Raw genomic sequence first — 21,411 nt, forward strand, 5'->3', positions numbered from 1 at the left:
GTTACATATATAAAGCACTACTGAGAGATCTGTAACTCAGACAGTAATGAGAAAGATGATACCTACAATGCAAGGAAGCTTGGAAGTTTAAAAGAATAAGGGCATTTCCCCCAAAAATATACATACCTTAATTTTCCAAAGAGGAATCCCTGAACTTCATCAATAGGATCATTCTCACCAATCACTGTAGCATTTACCTCCGTTCCTATAAAAGCACAAGCAAATACATGTCTAATCATTCAGACAGGAAATAAAAATGTTATTAACCTCATAAAATTTGAATAATGTAAAACAAATTAGAAACACCTGAAATTACAATACTACTTAAAACACTGAATACCTCAATGACCCTTTTGTAGAGTGTTTTTTTTTTAAACAGACAGAATACATGTGTTTTTCAATGTATCCTGTGTTCCTGGATACAATAAGAATGTATTTTTCCCTTGAACTTTGGAAAATTTTACATGTTAAAAATCTCAAAAGCTCAAAATTAATACCTCTAAAATTATGAACAGTGGATTTTTCAGTATCAAAATTCTAAAGAACTTCCAATTAAGCAACTTAATCCTAAATATAATTATTGGTAACAGAATGTTGAGGCTATCCTCCATTTACCCAAACCAACCGTCTTTATCTTTAAAATAAGCTCACACACTGGGTGTTGTATGGAAACCAATTTGACAATAAATTTCATATATTAAAAAATAAATAAAAATAAAAATAAAAATAAAATAAGCTCACAAGGAAGAAATAGAAAGACTGCACATAAAACTTGTGTGGTTGAAATAATAAATTCAAAACCCTAGAGTAGTACAATAAGTATTCCAAGTGCGGAAAATAATCAAAAACACAAAATTGTTCATTAAGATAGTTTAGGATTTCACTCTGGGTCACAAATTAATGGCTATTTGTGAATTACACATCATCAATAACAACAGCTACAATTATTGACCTTTTTGTGCAAAGAACTATGCTACATTCTTTACCTATACATCTCATTTTCTCTTCACAAATACTTTAGGAGGCACATGCCATTATCTGCACTTTACAGACAGAAAATTTAGGACCTACAAAATTTGCTTCACATCACCCAACTCACAGGTAACAGGACCAGAATTCAAACACAGGTTCATCATGCTCCTAAATCTATTCTTTTACATTAAGGAAATAAATTCCCTTTAACTCACATTTAAGGAAAAGAAAACACATTGGTCTTAATTCACAAATTCACCTTTCACCTGAGTATCATCCTTGGCCTTGTACTCAGTGCTCTTAATTGCCAACTCCACACCATAGCCAGAGAGGTAAACAGGTTCCTTCCTTGGATTCTGCAAGCAGAGTAAGTATTCCACCATTAACACCTGGCTTCTTAAATGTCACAATGAACATGACGTGAACATGTTAACATCACACAGCCACCACCTAGGATTATGCATTCAAAATATAGCTAAAACTTCCACGGGAATCTCAGCCTCCTTTAGATTTTGTATCCTGCCACAAGTATGGGAATGGGAATTCCAAAGCAGAGGCAAAACCAGATGAAGGGACAGTGACAGGGCAGAAGTAACCAAACCACGTGAAGAAATAGAGAAAAAGAAAAGGAAATTCCAGAACTTACAAAGCAGGGTTGGAATACCGATGAGGTTTCAAACCCAGAAGTACTTTGATAGGACCATGTGTGTGTGATGTATTCATTTTTTATTAAATTTAAATGTCTTCAAAAAAAAAAAAAGTCTTCAGGTTGGGTTTGGGTTGACCAACTGTCATAGGCTTACCACCATCCTGAATGAGGATGGCGCTTTAGATATTTTAATCTTTAATAACAGCAATATAGCCTGGAAAGCAGTTGTCAAAACTAGGTATTAAAAAAATCTGTTTCAAGGGGTGCCTGGGTGGCTCAGTTGGTTAAGCGTCTGACTTCAGCTCAGGTCATGATCTCACAGTTCGTGGGTTTGAGCCCCGCGTCAGGCTCTGTGCTGACAGCTCAGAGCCTGGAGTCTGTTCAGATTCTATGTCTCCCCCTCTCTCTGTCCCTCCCGTTTGCACTCTGTCTTGCTCTCTCAAAAATAAATAAACGTTAAGAAATTTTTTTAAAAAATCTGTTTCTGTTCATACAAACTTTCATTTAAATATTTATTTGGGAGTGCCTGGATGGCTCAGTTGGTTAAGCATCCGACTCTCGGTTTCAGCTCAGGTCATAATCTCACAGTTCATGAGTTCAAGCCCCATGTTTGGCTCCAAGCTGAGAGCACAGAGCCTGCTTGGGATTCTCTCTCTCCCCCTCTCTCTCTGCCCCTCACCTGCTTGTGCACGCTCTCCCCCTCTCCCTCTGTCTCTCCTAATAAATAAACTTAAAAAAATATTTTGTTAATATATATTTTGCTTATAGGGACTTACCACGCAATTTTACTGAGCTTATTATGACACAGAAACTTTAAAAGCAAATATGTTTACATATAAATATGTTAATTGCTAAATGTTACAAAAGACTTTAAAAACTTAATTTTAGTCAATTCTGCTTGTTTTTATGCCTTTAGAAATCCTCCCTTTTACATCAAATGAAAAGATTCCGAATGGAAAAAAAAATTTTTTGGAAAGGAATTCAAGAATCAGTTCCATAGTATAATGATTATATTAAATCTAGAAAATATAATTTACATGTTTCATTTTTAAGTAGAATGTACCCTTTACTAAGCCATTTTTTTTTCAACTTTTTTTTTTATTTATTTTTGGGACAGAGAGAGACAGAGCATGAACGGGGGAGGGGCAGAGAGAGAGGGAGACACAGAATCGGAAACAGGCTCCAGGCTCCGAGCCATCAGCCCAGAGCCTGACGCGGGGCTCGAACTCACGGACCGCGAGATCGTGACCTGGCTGAAGTCGGACGCTTAACCGACTGCGCCACCCAGGCGCCCCAAGCCATTTTTTAAGCATAATTATTTCCTATTTCTTCAGACTGGCAAGCAAAGTACCTCCTATGTGCAAATAACAGATATGATGAAAAGTAGATCAAATAATTTTATAAAGGGGGGATATTATTAGCTTATGTGCTAAGGTCGTGCAGGGCAAATCAAGATTTTTAACAGCTATAAGGGCCACCTGGGTGGCTCAGTTGGTTAGGCGTCCAACTTCAGTCATGATCTCACAGCTCATGGGTGTGAGCCCTATGTTCCAGCTCTGTGGAGCCTGTTTCGGATTCTGTGTCTCCTTCTCTCTCTACCCCGCCCCCACTTGTGCTGTCTCTCTCTCAAAAATGAATAAACGTTAAAAAAAAATTTTTTTTAAGTTTTATATATATATATACGTGTGTGTATATACATATATATACACACACACACACAATACATACATAAGTCAATACTTACAAGTATATAATGTCTGAGTACATAATTGATTTTGCCTCCATTGTTTTTTGATATAAGTTGGCGGTGGAAATTATAAAATTCCTCATAACCAATCTCAGAGTAGAAAATGACCACTGGGCTTTCAGGATTAGATGATGGGTATCTGTGATCTCCTTTGAACAATAAAGGTTTGGGCCTGAAAATAAATATTAGAAGCTTAATTTTTTTTCTGGTTTTTATTTTAATTCCAGTTAGCTAACATACAGAGTTACATTAGTTTGAGGTGTATAGTAATTCAACAATTCCATAATCACTCAGGGCTCATCACAAGTGCACCCCCAATCCCCATCACCTATTTCACCCATCCTCTTAAACTTAAAAAAAGTTCTTAAAAATTAAAAATAGTACAAGATGTAGCTACAGCAGCAATAATTTAAATAAAGATTTTAAGAATCTTAATACAAAGAGTATTGGGGTGCCTGGGCGGCTCAGTCAGTTAAGCGTCCAACTTCAGCTCAGGTCATGATCTCACAGTTCATGAGTTTGAGCCCTGCATCAGGCTCTGTGCTGACAGCTCAGAGCCTGAAGCCTGATTCTGTATCTCCCTCTCTCTCTGCCCCTCTCCCACCCGCACTCTCTCTCTCAAAAATAAATAAACATTAAAAAAAAATTTAAAAACAGAGTATCAAAACAGTTTTCAGTCAGTAAGAACACTGTCAAATATGAGTCTTATTCATGACTAAAAATAATAAAAGCACATCATACTAACCATAAAATACAGACTTTGATTAGTAATTGTTACCAATTCCTAGAGAAGGATGAAAGGCAGAAAAAGGATACATATCCACATCCCACAGTACTAAGGCTTTATTACGCTATTCTACTATATAAATAGATTATCCTTCTATCTGAAAACATAAGCACAAATAACGTGAAAAGGCAGGATGATTTTAAGCATATAACTAGCCAACCATAGCATCTCCCTCCTCTATCATTTTTGCTACTATGATCTTCCTACTAAATGATTTAATATTTAAGTTTCCCTCATAAATTTTTAAACTTGCCCCTCAAAATAAATTCCCTAATATCAGCATCAAGATATCAATAGATCTTATTGCACAGACTTTATGACTTGCCATTCCTTTTACAATAAACTATTTCTTAATAAACTGTTCCACAGAAGGTAAAGAGATAGAAGTAAGGATATTCACTATAGCCTTATCACAATAACAAACAAAAAAATAGAAAACAACTTTTAAAACTATCAGTAAAAAACTATGAGACATTCTTACATAAGCTATTTTTCATGCATTAAAAATAATGAGGTACACATACATGTACTAATGGGAAGAAGCCTCTTGTAAAAATAAACCTACTTACCTGTATAAATCTATAACCACAGAAAAAAGCCTAAAACATGATGACAAACCATTAAAAATAGTTACCACCTCTCAGAAGAGGAGACACCATCACTCTCTTCTTTATAAATGTCTGCATTATTGTTTTAACAAGTTAGAGTTTTTTAAATCAATTAATTTTGTTTACCCCAAGGGAGCACCACTTTACCATGCAAGCCATTCTCCAATGTCCATTCCTCGGCCTGGACATAGCTGGAACACGTACCCCATTTTCTGGTTGTCATTCTAAGTAAAAAGCTCTCCCGCCATTTAACGGGCAGAGAACAAGTGCTGGGAAGAGTACCTCACTAAAGAGCTACCCTACCTGAAATGCCCTTAGGCCTCTGGTAGAGCAGAGCAACACCACAGAGAGGTCAGTTATCCAATTTAAAACGGCATTACAGAGAAGGTACAATGGGGTTACTGCCATAGCCAGACAGCAAGAGACACCTGTTATATCTGTCCACCAAAGGAAACCTACCTTTAAGCAAAAAGCCAGCCCATTAAATTACCAACTTAATATTCAAATTAAGCTTGCTATTATCTTTTAAATAGTCTCCTTCGTCTGAAACTAGTAATACTCTGAGAGATCATTATCATTAATATCATTACTTCAGGCACTGGTTTAATACACAGGGTATTCTTTACTACACTAATGACAAAGCCTATGTAATCTCACAGAGAGTCATCACTAAATAATAACAGGAACATAAAGTACTCTTATTATCTCTATTTCAAAGTGAGGTAGGAAAGAAAGGTTAAGTAATTTGCCTAAGTTTACAAAACTATTTTAAGTGATAGAGCTGGGATTCAAATCTAGTCGGTCTGATTCCAGAATCCACACTCTAAACCACTGTATCTACAGACCACAAAACCTGTAAGAAATTTGAAGGGTGGGCTTGATATGGAAGAAAGCACAATGAAATACAGTATGTGTGAAGAAACACACAATTTACCTTTCAGACGCTGTGAGGAGAAGAGTCTCAAGGGTGTCAAAATCACAAGTCTTCTTTCCATGCACAGAGAAAAAAGAATTACATCCTTCTGGTGGAGGCTCATCAGCTGCTATCTGCCATTTAAGACACAAGACACTCTCGTCATGATTTCTAACCACAGACGAGTAAGGACATGAATACTCTAAACAGGTAATTAGATGATAATAAAATAACATCAACAAAAAGGAAAATCAACATCTACTGAACTCCTACAATGTGACAGGAAGAGTTTTTCATGTCACTGTTTCTCACATATTATTTCATCTAGCTCCTCCCAATATCACCGCATGAGGTTGGTATTCATACCAGCCCCAAAACAAAACTTTAAAATTCTACCTCAGAACAGAACAAAAGATATCCAGGGAATACGGTATGTACCTTAAAGAAAACCAAGCTTACAAATATCAATTTTAAGCATCAAGGTGTAACTACACAATCCCTATTAAGTATATTAAGTCCATATCCATACATTAAGTACAATATGCAGATTAACTTGAAGGCTCTCTCTGAAATAGATAGAATGACATAGACTCTAAAAAAAAAAAAAAAAAAAAAAAAAAAAGGGAACAACTGGACCAAAAAAAAGAGTATAGATGGAAGGTAAAATTATCTACGAAGCACACTAAGCTAGATATTCCAGGGAAAGGCTGAAGGAGACGGGAGTTTATGTTCAGAGTGAAATGCATGAACACTAATGCACAATGAGACAAGTCAATCTGCAGCTTTAATGAGAGACGCTGAGAAGACTAAGTATAAAGAGATGGGAAAAGAAAGGATATAATGACAAGCACTGGTGTGTGCACTGATGTAATTTATGTAATACGTTAATATTGTCCTTTTCTATAGACATAAGAAAAATAATTCAGAGATGGAAAAATGGTAAACTTGCTATGAAAAATTGATATTAAAACTTTTCATTACATTCTTCATTTTTTGGTAAATTACTATAAAAACTTACAAACACAAAAAAATAAGAAAGAACAGCACTTTAGCTGCTCTCAACTCTCTAAACTCATAAGCCTGGAGTCCTGCTAAGACAGGACCCCACTGTAAGGAGAAACTGCTCAGGGTGCCATAAAATTTGAATAGCACAGAGATATAGAGACAACTAAAGAGAAAATCCAATGAAAGTGCAGGAGAGGAACAAAGGAAATCTCAAAAACCAAACAACCATGTTTTTTTAAAGCCACCGTATTTTTTTCACACTACATAAAATCAACAGAAGAGGGAGCCATCAGGTCATGATCTCACGGTCCGTGAGATGGAGCCCTGCGCTGGGTTCTGTGCTGACAGCTCAGAGCCTGGAGCCTGTTTCAGATTCTGTGTCTCCTCTCTTCCCCACCCCCCACCCCACACCCCACACACACACACTCTGTCTCTCTCTCTCAAAAGTAAACATTAAAAAAAAAAAAAAAAAAAAGAAGAGGGAGCCATGCCAGCCTTTAAAAGTTAAGAAAACCGTGGGTGCCTGGGTAGGTCAGTTGGTTATAAGCATCCTACTCTTGAGCTCAGCTCAGGTCTTGATCTCTGGGTCATGAGTTCAAGCCCTGCCTCTGGATCCAGCTGCCAATTTGCAGGGAACAGAGGACAGAGAAAAAGTTGAACTGTATCATGAGTATGTGATCAATAATACAGACTGTGAAAAAATTTATAGGGCAAACAGTGTATGTTATTCAAAGAAAAGAAAGCGCTAGAACTAGAACCTGTAAATTTAGGGCCACACCCCCAAAAAATTATCAAAATTTTTAAAACTCAGCAAGACTGAATTCTATTGTGTGGAGATGCACTCTTGGGCAGTAAAACGATAAAGAAACACAGCAAGTCATTCCAACAAAGGTTAAGAAAGTAGTTCTTTTTGGCTGGTGAGAGGCAGCTGTCATGAGAACAGAGCACAAAGGCTGCCAGTGGCCCTGGCAAAGTTCTACTTCATGACCTGGGCGAAAGTTACAAGTGTTCATTACACCATGTATTTCTTGTGAATGATTTTCTGTGCCTGTTTTACTTTATAATAAAATAGTGATCTTAAAATTAACATTTCTTTCACATCAAATATATGATGGGTGTATGCTCATCTTTGATTCTCTTACTTTTTTTTTTTAAGGAGTCTGTTCAACTCAAAATCCAACAAGATCCACACATTGCATTAAGCTGACATATATTTTAAGTCTCTCTTGAAGCTCTTCCTTACCTCTTTCCTTATATTTGTTGAAGAAATCAAATTATTTTTACTACGAAGTTTTCTACATTCCAGATTTTCCTGTTACCCCTCTGACATTGCTTCATATTTCTCATCCCCTGTATTTCCTATGAACAGCTTTTACATTCTACAGGCTGTGATCAGATTCACGGTCAAATGGTTTAGCAAAACTATTACCCCTATGCCGCATTGTATAAATGAAGTCTCATAGTTTTGTTTTTGTGTGGATATTTTTTCTTAAATGAAAGTAAACGCAAATTATATAATTAAAAAATTTGAGATCTGAAGATTTAGTGTCAGTTTTGCTTTCTATTTATAAACATCATAAATCCTCATAAATTTCAGGCAGAAAAGTTACAGCTCTGTAACACAATGCCAGGATAACTGCAATACAAACAATCATCATGTTATACAACCCCTAAAAAATACCATTATCTTGTAAGCACTGACTGAACTTACCTGCTGGAAGGCTTGAATTGTAGCCGAGTAGGAATGAAGGGATAGACAAAATTTCAACAAATTCTGCTGCAGAGGTGACAGAAACTGAAATGCAGTTTCCAATATTGCGTGATAATAGGAATAATCAGTACCTGCCAAGAAAGAACATTAACCAAAATAATTATCTACAGGTAGACATATCCAAATAAGATAGTTCATACAGTATAAAGCTATGTGTTACAAAGGTATATGATAGCAAAATCTTACCACTATCCTTCCTGAACTGTTGTCAAATGCTTAGAATTCCCTGGAGTACACAAATTAATTGGACTCTTCCTCTCTCTTTTTTTTTTAAAGTTTTATTCATTTAAGTGATCTCTACACCCAACATCGGGCCTGAACTCATGACCCTGAGATCAAATGTCAGATGCTCTACCAACTGAGCCAGCCAGGCACCCCTCTCTTCTTCTCTTTGTTCACACTATTCCCTCTACCTGGATTGCAACTGCCCCACTTACCTGGATAACTAACTCCTACCTACCCCCACAGGAAGAATTCAGCTAGGACATCATCTACATTGCAAAGTCACTCCCAAACCCTACCCCATGCCTCACTGGACCAAGTACATCTCTTCTTTAGTCCCGTATTTCTCTGCTAATATCACACAAAAGAGATTCAGACTTGACTTTTAAAATTTGTATTATTTTTCAAAAAAATCCAACAGTTGAGGCTCAATTCAGTTAAATACTAATAGCAGTCACATTGTTTTCACACATTTCCTTTTCAGCAAGGCCTGTCAAGGTTTTAGCTACCTGTGTATTGGCATCTTTGACTAGTAATGTTTATACTCTATTGAATTACAAAATGTGAATGCACATTATAAACTGTAAATAAGCAACACAGTTTACACTGTCATTAATTTGACACCCTGACACTCATAGGTATATGGTGTAGGTGGCTGGCAGGCAGAACAGGCAACATTTTGGATGGTATTAGTTAATGATAATGAACCTAATAGATAACAGATCAGTTGTATAATTAGATCAGTTATATAATTAGTTCATTAACAAAAGAAAAAGTAACCAAATCTGATGGTGATTAAGTTAATACTAAATGATTTTTGAGTGAATTTGACTTCTACACAATATTTCTATAGCACTTCTAATAAAACAACACAAAAGAAAAACAAGAGGGGAAAAGAAATCATAGGTAGTACTTCCAGCCAAAGTTATAAACTTTGCTTCAAGGGGCACCTGGGTGGCTCAGTCGGTTAAGCGTCTAACTTCGGCTCAGGTCATGATCTCACGGTTTGTGAGTTCAAGCCCCGCATTAGGCTCTGTGCTGACAGCTCAGAGCCTGGAGCCTACTTCAGATTCTGTGTCTCCTTCTCTCTCTGCCCCTCCCCTGCTCATGCTCTGTCTCTCTCAAAAAAAAAAAAAAAAAAAAAAAAAATTAAAAAATATTTTTCAAATAAAAAATAATAAACTTTGCTTCAAAAGTATTACTTTGTGTTGGCTCTGCTGGCTACCATCACAACTCTAGTCATTAAAGATAAAAATGTTTTCCATTAATTGCAAAGCCATACATACTGTGAAAGAGACCATTTTTTTTCCTAATATTTTCGCAGATACCAAAGTCAAAGAAGCATCTGCTTCAATTTTACCGTGATGATCAGATGATCCAATATTTTGGCTGGCTTCTACAAAATTCCAAAATTTCTCTTGACTGTCTTCCGCTAAAAACTCACTGGGAGAAAAGGGGGGAAATATCAGAAATGAAACAACTTAATAAAATCTTCTAATATAGGTTACATTTCTAAGAGAGTAAAAATAGGTTTTTAAGTGTCCAAATGTCAACAGTTTGGCTTTTACTTTATATTATACACAAGCATGTGCAATATATATTCTAACGATAACTCTTACTGGCTTAACCATTAATAACTAATTAGCTTAGTAGCTTATTCACTTATTCATATTAATAGCTTAATATGTATCCCTTAAGAAACCTAAAATCACAATGTTGTAACAGGGAAGTCCCAATATAAATAAAGCCTATGAAACCCCATTTGTGAAAAAGCTGTCCGCAGTGGAAGTAGAATTAACAACTGATAACTGTGGTACCAGTTCTGCTCACTTATTTTCTGAAAGACCTTACAAAGAACAAAAAATGTTTTGCCTAAGGTCCTCTCCCAAGGAAAACATGAACCCTAGAAAATTTTCTAGGAGACTAAAGGCAGCATGTTGTAATCTTTTAACATCCCTAAATCCAAATTTCAAGATCACCAAATTTCAGTTTAAAGTTAGCACTGATCTAAAAAAAAACCGGGTCTTAGAACTTAATGCCACCTTAATTTTTCTTGACTTTACTCTACAGACCTAAAATAAAGGCCATTCTAAATTTCCCTTCATTCAAGAGTCTAAAATCCCTAAAAGAAAATGTGTTTACTAACTGAATGATTCATGTAAATTGGTTATCTTCTCCTCCGAGACATAATACTAACATAGTGGTGATCTCTCACTGTCTTAAAGCAAACTACACATCTGATCTCAGCTTACCTAGCCAAAGGAAGGCTTTCCCATTACTTGTCAACACTGGGGTGTACAACTCTCACTCTACTCCACAGCTAGACACAGAAATATGGGAAAAATAAGAAACATTTCCTGGTAATACACAGCCTCTCTGAAACTAGGTTTCTGAAAATACCCAGTATCATAATGTATTAAATGATTTAGTACCTCCTTGAATGTGGCATTTTTCTAGGCTTTCTAGTAACTGACATAGGCATCATAACAACCTTATAATAACTTATGGCCTAAGAAAACATATACAAAGACAGATTATGATATGCAAATAAACCCTGAATTCATAAATTAAAGCTGCATTCACAAGATATGCTTGAGGTAGTGGGGGAGGGATAATACACTCAAATGTTGTAGTAGTGAGAACAAGGATTCACTGAAACTAAGACCTTCCTGCAAAGGCCATCTGCAAATAAATATATGTTCTTCATATAATTACAGGAAAACTTCTTGAAGTATACTCTCCATCATCCACTGCATAAATAAGTCTTACAACATCTAAGTTTCAAACAATCTTTTGTAATTTTTTTAACATTTATTTATTTTTTTGAGAGACAGAGAAACACAGAGCATGAGGAGGGAAGGGGCAGAGAGGGAGACACAGAATCCAAAGTAGGCTCTAGGCTCTGAGCTGTCAGCACAGAGCCCAATGCAGAGCTTGAACCCATGAACCAAAGTCAAAGTTGGATGCTTAACCAACTGAGCCACCCAGGAGCCTCTCAAACAATCTTAAAAAAATTAATTACTAGATACACTGACCTAATCCAAGAAAGGTAAGACAATAACAAGATTATTATTAAAAGGAATGCTACTACCATTTATGTTTTTTGCTTTTCATTTTAAATTGGTTTTTTAGCTTCTTATACCTTTTCCATTGAGTAAAACATCTATAGTTTTTCAGATGAAATTATATGATGTCTAGGATTTGTTGCAAAATATTCCAGCAGGGGAAGGGAGGAAGGTAGTGTGGTGATGGTTACTGGACTTGAGCTGGTAATTGCTAAAACGGGTGACAGGTAGAAGCAGAGCACATTAAATGTACCACTCTACTTAAAAATGTTCTGAAAGATCACAATAAAAAGTTTTTAATCTATGGCAAAACAAAACAAAACAAACAAAAAAATATATATACAACCTGAATGCCCATAAATCTGGTAGTAAACTTGTTTTCCAGATTTCCAAAGTTATTGCTGGCGATCAGAATTGGTCTTCCTTCCATACAAAACTAGAAAGGGAAGGGAAATAGGGGCGCCTGGGTGGCTCAGTTGGTTAAGCATCCGATTTTGGCTCAGGTCATGATCTCGCAGTTTGTGAGTTCAAGTCCCACGTCGGGCTCTGTGCTGACAGCTCAGAGCCTGAAGCCTGCTTCAGATTCTGTGTCTCCCCCTCTCTCTGTCCCTCCCATACTCATGCTCTGTCTCTCTCTCTCAATAATAATAAACATTAAAAAAAATTTTTTTTTAAAGAAACAAAAGGAAAGGGAAGGGAAATAAATATTTAAGAAGAGCTTACTATGGGGGCGCCCATGTAGTTCAGTCGGTTAAACGTCCAACTTCAGTTCAGGTCATGATCTCACGGTTCGTGGTTTTGAGCCCCACATCAGGCTTTCTGCTATCAGTGCAGAGCCCACTTTAGATACTCTGTCTCCCCTCCCCCACCCCTCCCCAGCTTGTGCTTGCTCTCTCTCAAAAATAAATACACATTAAAAAAGATGTAAAAAGGGGCGCCTGGGTGGCTCAGATGGTTGAGCGTCCAACTTCAGCTCAGGTCATGATCTCGCAGTTTGTGAGTTCGAGCCCCATGTCGGGCTCTGTGCTGACAGCTCAGAGCCTGGAGCCTGCTTCAGATTCTGTGTGTATATGTCTCGATCTCTCTCCCTCTGTCCCTCCTCCACTCACACTCTGTCTCTCTCTCCTTTGGAAATAAATAAACATTTAAAAAAAAATTTTTTTTTAAAAAGGATGTAAAAAAAAAAAAAAAGGAGGGCTTACTATGTGACAGGCACTGTGCTTGACACATTCACCCATGTCCTTAAATCCTCACAGCCATCCTGACTTACAACCATCTTTAGAATAAGAAACTGAAATTCAGACAGGTTATTGATTTGCTTAAGGGCACAGAATTAGCAAATGAAAAATCTGGAGTGTAAACTCAAATCTATTTGATTTATATCTCTACCATGGTACATTCTTGGGCCATTCCACTATCTAGTACTCAATAAATGATTATAAGTTTCAATTTTAATAATAGTACTTTATTTATACAATATTTCTGTTAGTAACTATGGCTGTTCAAAACATATTCAGTGTTTTACTTCAATTAAACATATATCAATTCATGAACAACCAGAAAGCTACATGTGCTTCATTAGGATCAAGCCAGTCTAAAAATATACACGGGAATATTTTTAGTCCCTAAGCACTAGATGCAAGGAAGGCAAAATATCTGTGGTAGTTGCATGCCTCGATGTGTAGAGAAATATTCGGTCCCTTCACCCTCACCCAGATGGACAGGGCTGTGATTGCCATCAATATCTGCCATGGACCTGGGAGGGAAGACTGGTGGCCTCAGCTAGCTCTGGAGGTAACTATCAAGGATTTCAAATACGTGCAACTTATTTCTGAGTTGCCTAGAAGTCCCATTACCTTGGTAAACTGTCTGCAAATAGCCACACAAGAGGACTAAATAGTCAACCAAAATGGCAAATGGCCAGGAAATTATGAAAAGGGGCAATGTTTGTGAAAGAAAAGTTGGTGAAGGAAGCATTATACATTACTCACTTCACAGAGATCAAAGAAACGGGACAAAATTGATTAATTAAGGCTGACAGTTTTAACATAGTTTTTCAAAAGTCCCATAAGTATACACCATAAGAATCTTCCGAGACAAGGCACAAAAACCGAAAAATTAGTGTGGAGAGTAACTGAGTGTAACTCAGTAAAGAATGTCAAGCAGAATATTATAAGACATCAGTGGTTACAGTTAATTGCACAAGATTATTTAGAAAATGATAGTAAATCTCAAACACTTAGATTTACACCAGACAAATCATCTAAAATAAGATTGGCAAGGGTGGGGGGGGGGGGGCATATTTCAGTTGTCAGAGTCCTGGCTCAGGCAGTTTAGATCTCAACAACCTTCAGTCACTTCACTTTTACAGCTGCCCTCTACCTAATAAAGTTCTGACACTGGAGGAGCTCAATCCACTTATCAAATTAGTCACTATAACACTGCTAAGAAATGAATGCAGCAGGAATGGGGGGGGCGCATTTTATTGCTGAGAAAAGGGAGGCACAGAGAAGTGACAATCCATGAGGCTCCTCTGCAAGTCAAAACCGGCTCATACTCATCCCACTTTCCCACAGGTCCTCTTATCAATACCAAATGAAGCCGTTTCCTTAGGAGATGCAACTATTCATCAACACAATCATCTTAACAAAATCTCCTCATTCACATTTTTCTAGGATTAAGGGGGAAATGTCAGAAAACCTAATTCTAAATTGAAGGGTACAAAGAAAGGCCAAAGTTAACTGAAGTAATGCAACAGTTCCAATTTCTCGCACTATCAAATTGTGAGATTTACCAACTGCTTGACCTTCAATCTACCTAAATTCATGCTTTAGAACAATTCTCTACCTCTACAAGTCCTAGCTATATAGTATTTCAGATACAATAAAAAGAAGCTTCCCTCTATAAACAAAAATCTGACTAAGAGAGGTGTCTGGTTTTTATGTTATAAACACTAACTTGAAGGTACATTCGGAATACAAAATCTCCCAAGAAATCATTGACTATATTGTATTTCACCAACTTTAAGACACTGTTGATGTTAAGGCACATCGTTGTTTTCAATGAAACTCTACAAAGGAAAATGCTACCAATTTTAATTTGTAAGGTAACATCTTGATTTCATCAAAAGGCATCCTAATTTTGGAGATGTTAAAATGTAGAACATGTACATCTTAGATAAAACCCAGCTATGTCCTCAGCTTCCCCTCTGTACTCTTGTTATCCCAAGGTCTTCTTCTGGCTTCTTAGAAGGAGCATTCCCTCTTTCTCCTGTCTCACCAAGCTGTCTTCTTTCTCTTTCATTAAACACCTCTTAAAACCTTCTTCAAATAAATAGAAAAATTCCTTTAAGTACGACACCTTCTTCCTTTATTACCACATGTATACCTTTCTTGCAAGATAATTTAACCAATTCAATACATTTGTCCAAAGAAGTCCCTAAGTATCTCTATGAATCATGATTACCCTATGGTACTGACAGCTTCTGTGTTATAACAGCCTCTGACTAGTACACAGCACAGTGCACACTGAAAGAGGTGCTGACTAAATCCATGTGATGATGACAATCTCGCTGCCTAAAAGGCTCCTGAATATTCACTAGCAGATCCTACATTTTTACTCAAACACATGAAAGAAAAAAAAGATGTCTTCTTACCTGACTTCTAACAACAATGGAGTGGAAAACCATTTTGTTGTAAGAGAGGTTGTAATGGCTTTTGAATCTGCCTTTACTGAAGAAAACAGCCATAGTCCAGTGAACACAATCAGAAGTTCCATTTTATAGCAAACTCCTAAAAAAAGGAAAATTTTAAAAAAAGGTTTTGCCACAGGAAATGTTTAAACCTGAATCTTAATACTTAGAGACACAAAATAACATGAGAATTACAGAAATGAAAATGTTTCTGAAATATAACAGCACCTAATATCTCCATAGTTCAACAGATATTTGCTGAGCGACTGATGTAGAACTAAAGCCGTGAAGTTCATGGAATGCTTTCCTATAAAGACTGCACTGCATTTCCTGGGTTGCCTCTACAGAGGTATAAAAGTCAGTTGGTGGCACAGCAGTTTACACATAATTCTACTTTATGAAGCATGAGAGTAAACAAGCTTAGATGAAAACGTAAATGATGGGTATTAAATGGTGCCCACCCCCCAAAAGTTATGAAGTCCTAATCCCAGCACCTTGAAATGTGAACTTATTTGGAAATAGGATCTTAGCAGAGGTAACCTGGTTAAAATTGGGTCATTAGGGTGAACCTTAACCCAATATGACTGGTGTTAACAAAAAAAAAAAAAAAAAGGAAAATGTGGACACAGAGACAGGCACACAGCAGGAAGACCATGTGAAGGGACACTGGGAGAGTGCCAGTGAGGACAGGCACTTGTCGGAACTACACTGCAAACCACGCTGCAAACCACGCTGCAAACCACAGAACACCTAGGGCCAGCAGATGCTGGAAGAGGGAAAGAAAGACCCTCCCCTACAGATTTCGGACAGAACATGAGCTGTGACACCATGATTTAGAATGTCTAGCCTCCACAACTGGAAAGCAAGGAACTGCTATTGCCGTAAGCCACACAGTTTGATGCACTGTCACAGCAATCCTAGGAAGCTAACACTTCAATGTAAATGCATAAAACAGTCCCGGAATGAAGGAAAGTTAAACAGGTCCCTATCTACAAAATAAGGAAGCTGGGGTCACTGGTAAATTGGCATGGCCATACAATGCAGGCCTTCCAACCTCCCAGCAGCAATGTCCTTAAGCATGCTGATGTGTCTAGATCATTTCAGAAAAAGGCCTCGAGCTGCAGGGCTTCTATGGTCTGATTTTTCATCTCAGAAGTCTGCTCACAGAACCCTAAGCAGGTTTCCCGTGGGCTATATAAGTCAGCATCCAAGTTCTACCCATTTGAATGGGAACCCAAAGGGGCCATGAATCTGTGGGAAACACTATGCCAAAGCTGTGCCTGCGCATGCTAATGTCTGGTAAGGCTCACCTCACTCACCCCAATTCCTCGAGATATTGGCTATAAAAGCTATCATCTGGGTGACCAGTCACTACCTTCTTTTTACAAAAAGCATTAACATCTGTGCCAACATCCTGCTTCACATATAACACACAATATCTCTAAAGAACAAATGGGCAAAAGCAAAATAAAAGATACCAAATAGAAAAGCTGCTTTTTAAGAGTCTTTAGTTCAGGCACTGCCACCTTAATTGATTTAATCGACTGACAAATTAATATAAACAAATATTAACATCACATTTATAAATAAGCACTAAAAAAAAAAAAAAAAAAACCCACAAAATTTGCAAAGACTAGAGCTAACCAAACTAGACCCCCAACACTGAAACCTGCTAGCAGTGATTTTGGGGAGGGGACTTTCAGAATGTAGCAAAAGTTACTGACATTTCCTGCAGAGGAGCAAGCAAGGATGCAAACTTTTAGATACAATTTCAGACCACTCAAAAACTCTTAGACACCCTCCCCTACTGGTCCACAGACTGCAGCTCAGAATCCTGCTCTGCAAAACGGAAAAACATGGTTGGGAAAAAGAGAGAACCATTTAGAGTTAGGGACTTATTTCAATTACTGACTTTGCTACTTACTAGCAGTTTAACCATAAGCAAGTCCCCTAGTAACATCTCTGGCCCTTCTCCCAGACTCTGAAATAGGAATATCAGTATCTACCGCACTTGGACACTGTGAGAATGAAAAAAACGACATGAAAATCACTTCATGAAGTGCCAAGTACTATAGCAGAATTAACCGTTCTAGTAAAACATGTTCTTATAAGGAAAAGAAACCACCTTCTAAACTATAGAATAAGAACACATCATCGTTACTGCATGGTCTCAAAAAATTGGAAATATATATTCTGTGATTAGGGGGAAAAAATCATCCCCAAAAGTCACAAAACGTCTAAACTGGAGACAGAATATATGAACTACGTTCAAGCAGTACTGTGCTACAGCTATGTTTACAATTTTTCCTGAAGGGGCCTACATGTGCTGTCCCAAAAGAGGTGACCGTGGACAGGAAATTGAAACAGTCAGTAACCCCAGGCAGGCTTCATGCATAGAGTGGTGAGGGAACTGGAAGTGACAAAAGGTCCCTGAGGAAACATTAGCCATTACCGACCAATTGCTCTGGGCCAAGCACTGTGTCAGGTGCTTTGCATACACCATGACTTCTAGTCCTTCCACACAACTTATCCAGGAGACTGCAGCTCCTGGAGGGTGGTTGCCATGTCTATTTTGTTCACCACAGCAAATAGCACAGCACCTGGCAAACAGCAGATATTCCATAACTATGCTGCATAATGGGTGAAACACTATAATTTCACCTTTAAAAATAAGAAAATGGAAGCTTAGAGAAGCCGAGTAACTTGCCCAACTAATAAATAGCAATGCTTGGAACCCACATCTGCCTGTTTTTAAGTTCTACAATACCATGCTATCTCCCCCGGTTCCCAAGCTTTGGAAGGGTAAGAATTCATACTGTGCAGAACCAAACTAAGCAAAAAGCTTTCTTGTGAGAACCAAGGCAAGTCCAAGGACTTTCTAGGGACAGAGACCTTGGGATACAGGTGGCTGAGAAAGGCACAGTTTCAAACCAAAACCAAGCATGCCAGCCTGAAGCTGGGACCCAAGAGAAGTGACCAACCAGCCTGACAGATCTGTATTCAGGCTGGCTTTGGGGATGGAATGTGAGCTCCTCAAGAGCAGGGAATTTGGGGGGCACCTGGGTGGTTCAGCCCGTTGGGTGACCAACTCTTGATTTCCGCTCAGGTCATGATCTCGCGGTTCGGGAGTTCGAGTCTTGCATCGGGCTCTGGGATCACAGTGAGGAGCCTGCTTGAGATTCTCTCTCTCTCTCTCTCTCTCTCTCTCTTCCTATGTTCCTCCTCCCCTGCTTGTGCACTCGCACTCTCTCTCTCTCCCTCCCTCCCTATGTTCCTCCCCTGCTTGTGCTCTCTCTCTCTCTCAAAATAAATTAAAAAAAAAAAAGCAGGGAATTTTGTTTGTCAGGGTCAAATGCCTAGCATAATGCCTGGAACACAGGAGGTGCTCAGAATGAAATAAACAAAGTCTTCATTAAAGGATGAATGAAAGCAAATAGAAAGAAAGGAGTTTGATACCAAGAGGAAAGATGCTTAGGACTTAAAGATTAAAATGAAAATTCTACGCACCAAGACTCGCCCAGCGTTCCCCTTGAATTGTTCGAAAAACAGAGACAGTTCTTGGGGCAAGGTATAGCACCGCTGGAGGTGACAGAGGAAAGTGGCCACTAAAGAAGAGCTTTCCTACCCAGACCCCGCAGGCTAGATGCAACAGGTAAAACCACAAGAAAAGACTGTTTAGAGAAGCAGAAGTAAGAGCTTCACAGAAGCGGCCTTTTGTTTGAGAATGCCTTCATTTTATGAGAATCTTACACTCCGATCCTAGTGGTCCTTAAATGTTGCTTATAAATATGAACAGTCTAAGAAATAATCATTGTCAGAATCCCAAGGTCATAATGCTTGTGGCAAAATGGGTAAATTAAAAACATTCTTTAATAAGTCCTAGGCGCAAATGTTATATCTGTAAGATCTAGTCCGTGGCCCAGCTTCCTTAGTTCAATGACTATCTCTTGCTCACTGACCTACAGTAAAATTTTGGAAATATTAATAAAAATTGCAGTTTGGCAAACACTTTTCACTTTTTTTTTTACATTTATTTATTTTTGAGAGAGACAGAGCACAAGTCGGGGAGGGGCAGAGAGAGAAGGAGACACAGAATCCAAAGCAGGCTCCAGGCTCTGAGCTGTCAGCACAGAGCCCGACCGGGACTCGAACTAACTCACTGCGAGATCGTGACCTGAGCCGAAGTTGGACGCTTAACCGACTGAGCCACCCAGGCGCCCCAAACACTTTTCACTTTTTGGAAAAAAGGGGCACAAAATTATAAATCACCAACTTTTTCTTTTTCCATTTCTAAACTGAAGATAATAGCTGACAATCTCTTAAAAAACCAACTTGCACCTTGCAAGTTTATAGATAGCCATCTGAGCATCAACATACAAGATTAACAGTGAGAAAAATACTAGGAACGACCCCTCAAGAAATAATTTTACTTCTCAAATAATTAAAGTTAATATGTATTTATAGCTATTAGCAAAACCATTTGCTAATTTTTGATAAAAGTAGTTACTATACATCTGATATGAAAATGATCACAGGTAACTGCAGAAAAAAACCTAAAAGAATTTTCTACATAGTTCAATTTCTTCCCCTCAAGGTAAGCGTGCATTGTACAACTGCCACACAACTATACAAAGCAATGTTTATTTCCTTTAATAAAAATGAGTGCCAACTAAGTTTGTCTAAAGCAGGTCAAGTGGAAAGGCTACCATCATCCCTTATTTTGTGGCCTTAAATAACTATTTTAAATGTCTTCAAACATCATACTAAAACTGGCTGGCAAGTGCTTGATGAATGTTTCCAATATAGTATCTCACAGTAAGACATAAGACCCCCAGACTTCAAATGAACATAATATGCTAGTTCTCATATCTGGCAAGAAATGCAAAACAATCTAGAGGTTTTGGCCAACGGAGAACAGTTCACATCCATAACTTATTGGCGATGTACGCAGATCTTCTGGCAGGTCCCACACGAAAAGTGAAACCGAATTATCCAATTACCAGCCAACAGATCCTCGTACTTAAATGAAAATGGCAACCAGTATGCATCACCCTGATTCATTTTAGGGAAAAAACAGAAATCTACAAAAAGATCAAGTTGTTCTCCAATCAGAGTCCTGCAAACTGCTGGTTCTCAACCTACTTAGGGTCAGATGTGGTCCAAACTCAAGTTAGGGCACTTCCCCCACCTCCTTCTGCACTTGGGCACACGGATCTCAAAGCTCTTCCGTAAAGGCTCAAAAAGGGCTACAAGAGAGTCCGCAGCCACTCTCGCAGAAACTATACTTTGCCCGTAAGACCAGTGAGGGCAACTCGGAGGAGTCACAAATAGAGGGAGGACTAGTACACAGAAGGAGAAACTGAGTCAGGGAAGAAGCGGAAGCTCAAGGTGACCAGGGCACGAGGTCGCCTCACGTCCCAGACCCTGTCCCCGTCCACGAGACCTCCCCACGCCACGCCAGGGGTACCTGTCACCGGCCGCGCAGCCGCGGCACACGCGCCGCTCGCGTCCCCCTTCCTGCCCATGCTGGGGCCACGCTTCGTCCGCGACGATGTCAGCGACAACGCCGGGGCGGGGCGGTGACGGCGGCGGCAGCGGCTGCGCCAGTGAGCGGCCGACACGCGCCTTTCCCGCGGCTCCCCTCACAAGCCGGTCTCGCAAAGCAATAACCCAGCTGCCTACTGCCTTTTTACTTCCGCTTCCTACTGGCGAGAGCCGGAGGACTTCCGGCTACCGAGTCGCGGCTGGGGCAGCCTAGAGCGTCGTGTGGTCCCCATCTTGTATCCGAGGAGTCCCCGCCTCCCTCCTTTCTCTGGCTGTGCAGTGTGGCTGGGAAAAGAGCACTTTTACGGCCTGGGGAGTGGGACTAGGAGCCGACAGCTGAGACCCAAAGCTGTACCAGCTGGGGAAGCCGAATAGGGGTTTCAGCCTTTTTTCCGACCTGGACTTTGGGGAGCTTCAGAAGCTACTTCCTTAAACCC

General features: G+C 38.8%; 1 protein-coding gene across 2 annotated transcripts in view; it reads right to left on the bottom strand.

The window, feature by feature from the left end:
* Window positions 1-21,070, bottom strand: part of UGGT1 (UDP-glucose glycoprotein glucosyltransferase 1) — a 112,698-nt gene extending 91,628 nt beyond the window's left edge. For both annotated transcript variants that reach the window (XM_030324169.1, XM_030324168.1), the window contains exons 1-8: window positions 20,898-21,070; window positions 15,395-15,530; window positions 10,035-10,117; window positions 8,393-8,523; window positions 5,698-5,810; window positions 3,366-3,540; window positions 1,232-1,328; window positions 127-205 (exon numbers count right to left, since the gene is read on the bottom strand). In XM_030324169.1, coding sequence (XP_030180029.1) covers window positions 127-205; window positions 1,232-1,328; window positions 3,366-3,540; window positions 5,698-5,810; window positions 8,393-8,523; window positions 10,035-10,117; window positions 15,395-15,530; window positions 20,898-20,955 — 872 coding nt within the window. In that variant the 5' untranslated portion in view covers window positions 20,956-21,070. The remainder of the gene's footprint in view (window positions 1-126; window positions 206-1,231; window positions 1,329-3,365; window positions 3,541-5,697; window positions 5,811-8,392; window positions 8,524-10,034; window positions 10,118-15,394; window positions 15,531-20,897) is intronic.
* Between the last annotated feature and the right edge of the window lie 341 nt (window positions 21,071-21,411).

Source organism: Lynx canadensis, chromosome C1 (assembly GCF_007474595.2).
Source record: "Lynx canadensis isolate LIC74 chromosome C1, mLynCan4.pri.v2, whole genome shotgun sequence".
Taxonomy (NCBI): domain Eukaryota; kingdom Metazoa; phylum Chordata; class Mammalia; order Carnivora; family Felidae; genus Lynx; species Lynx canadensis.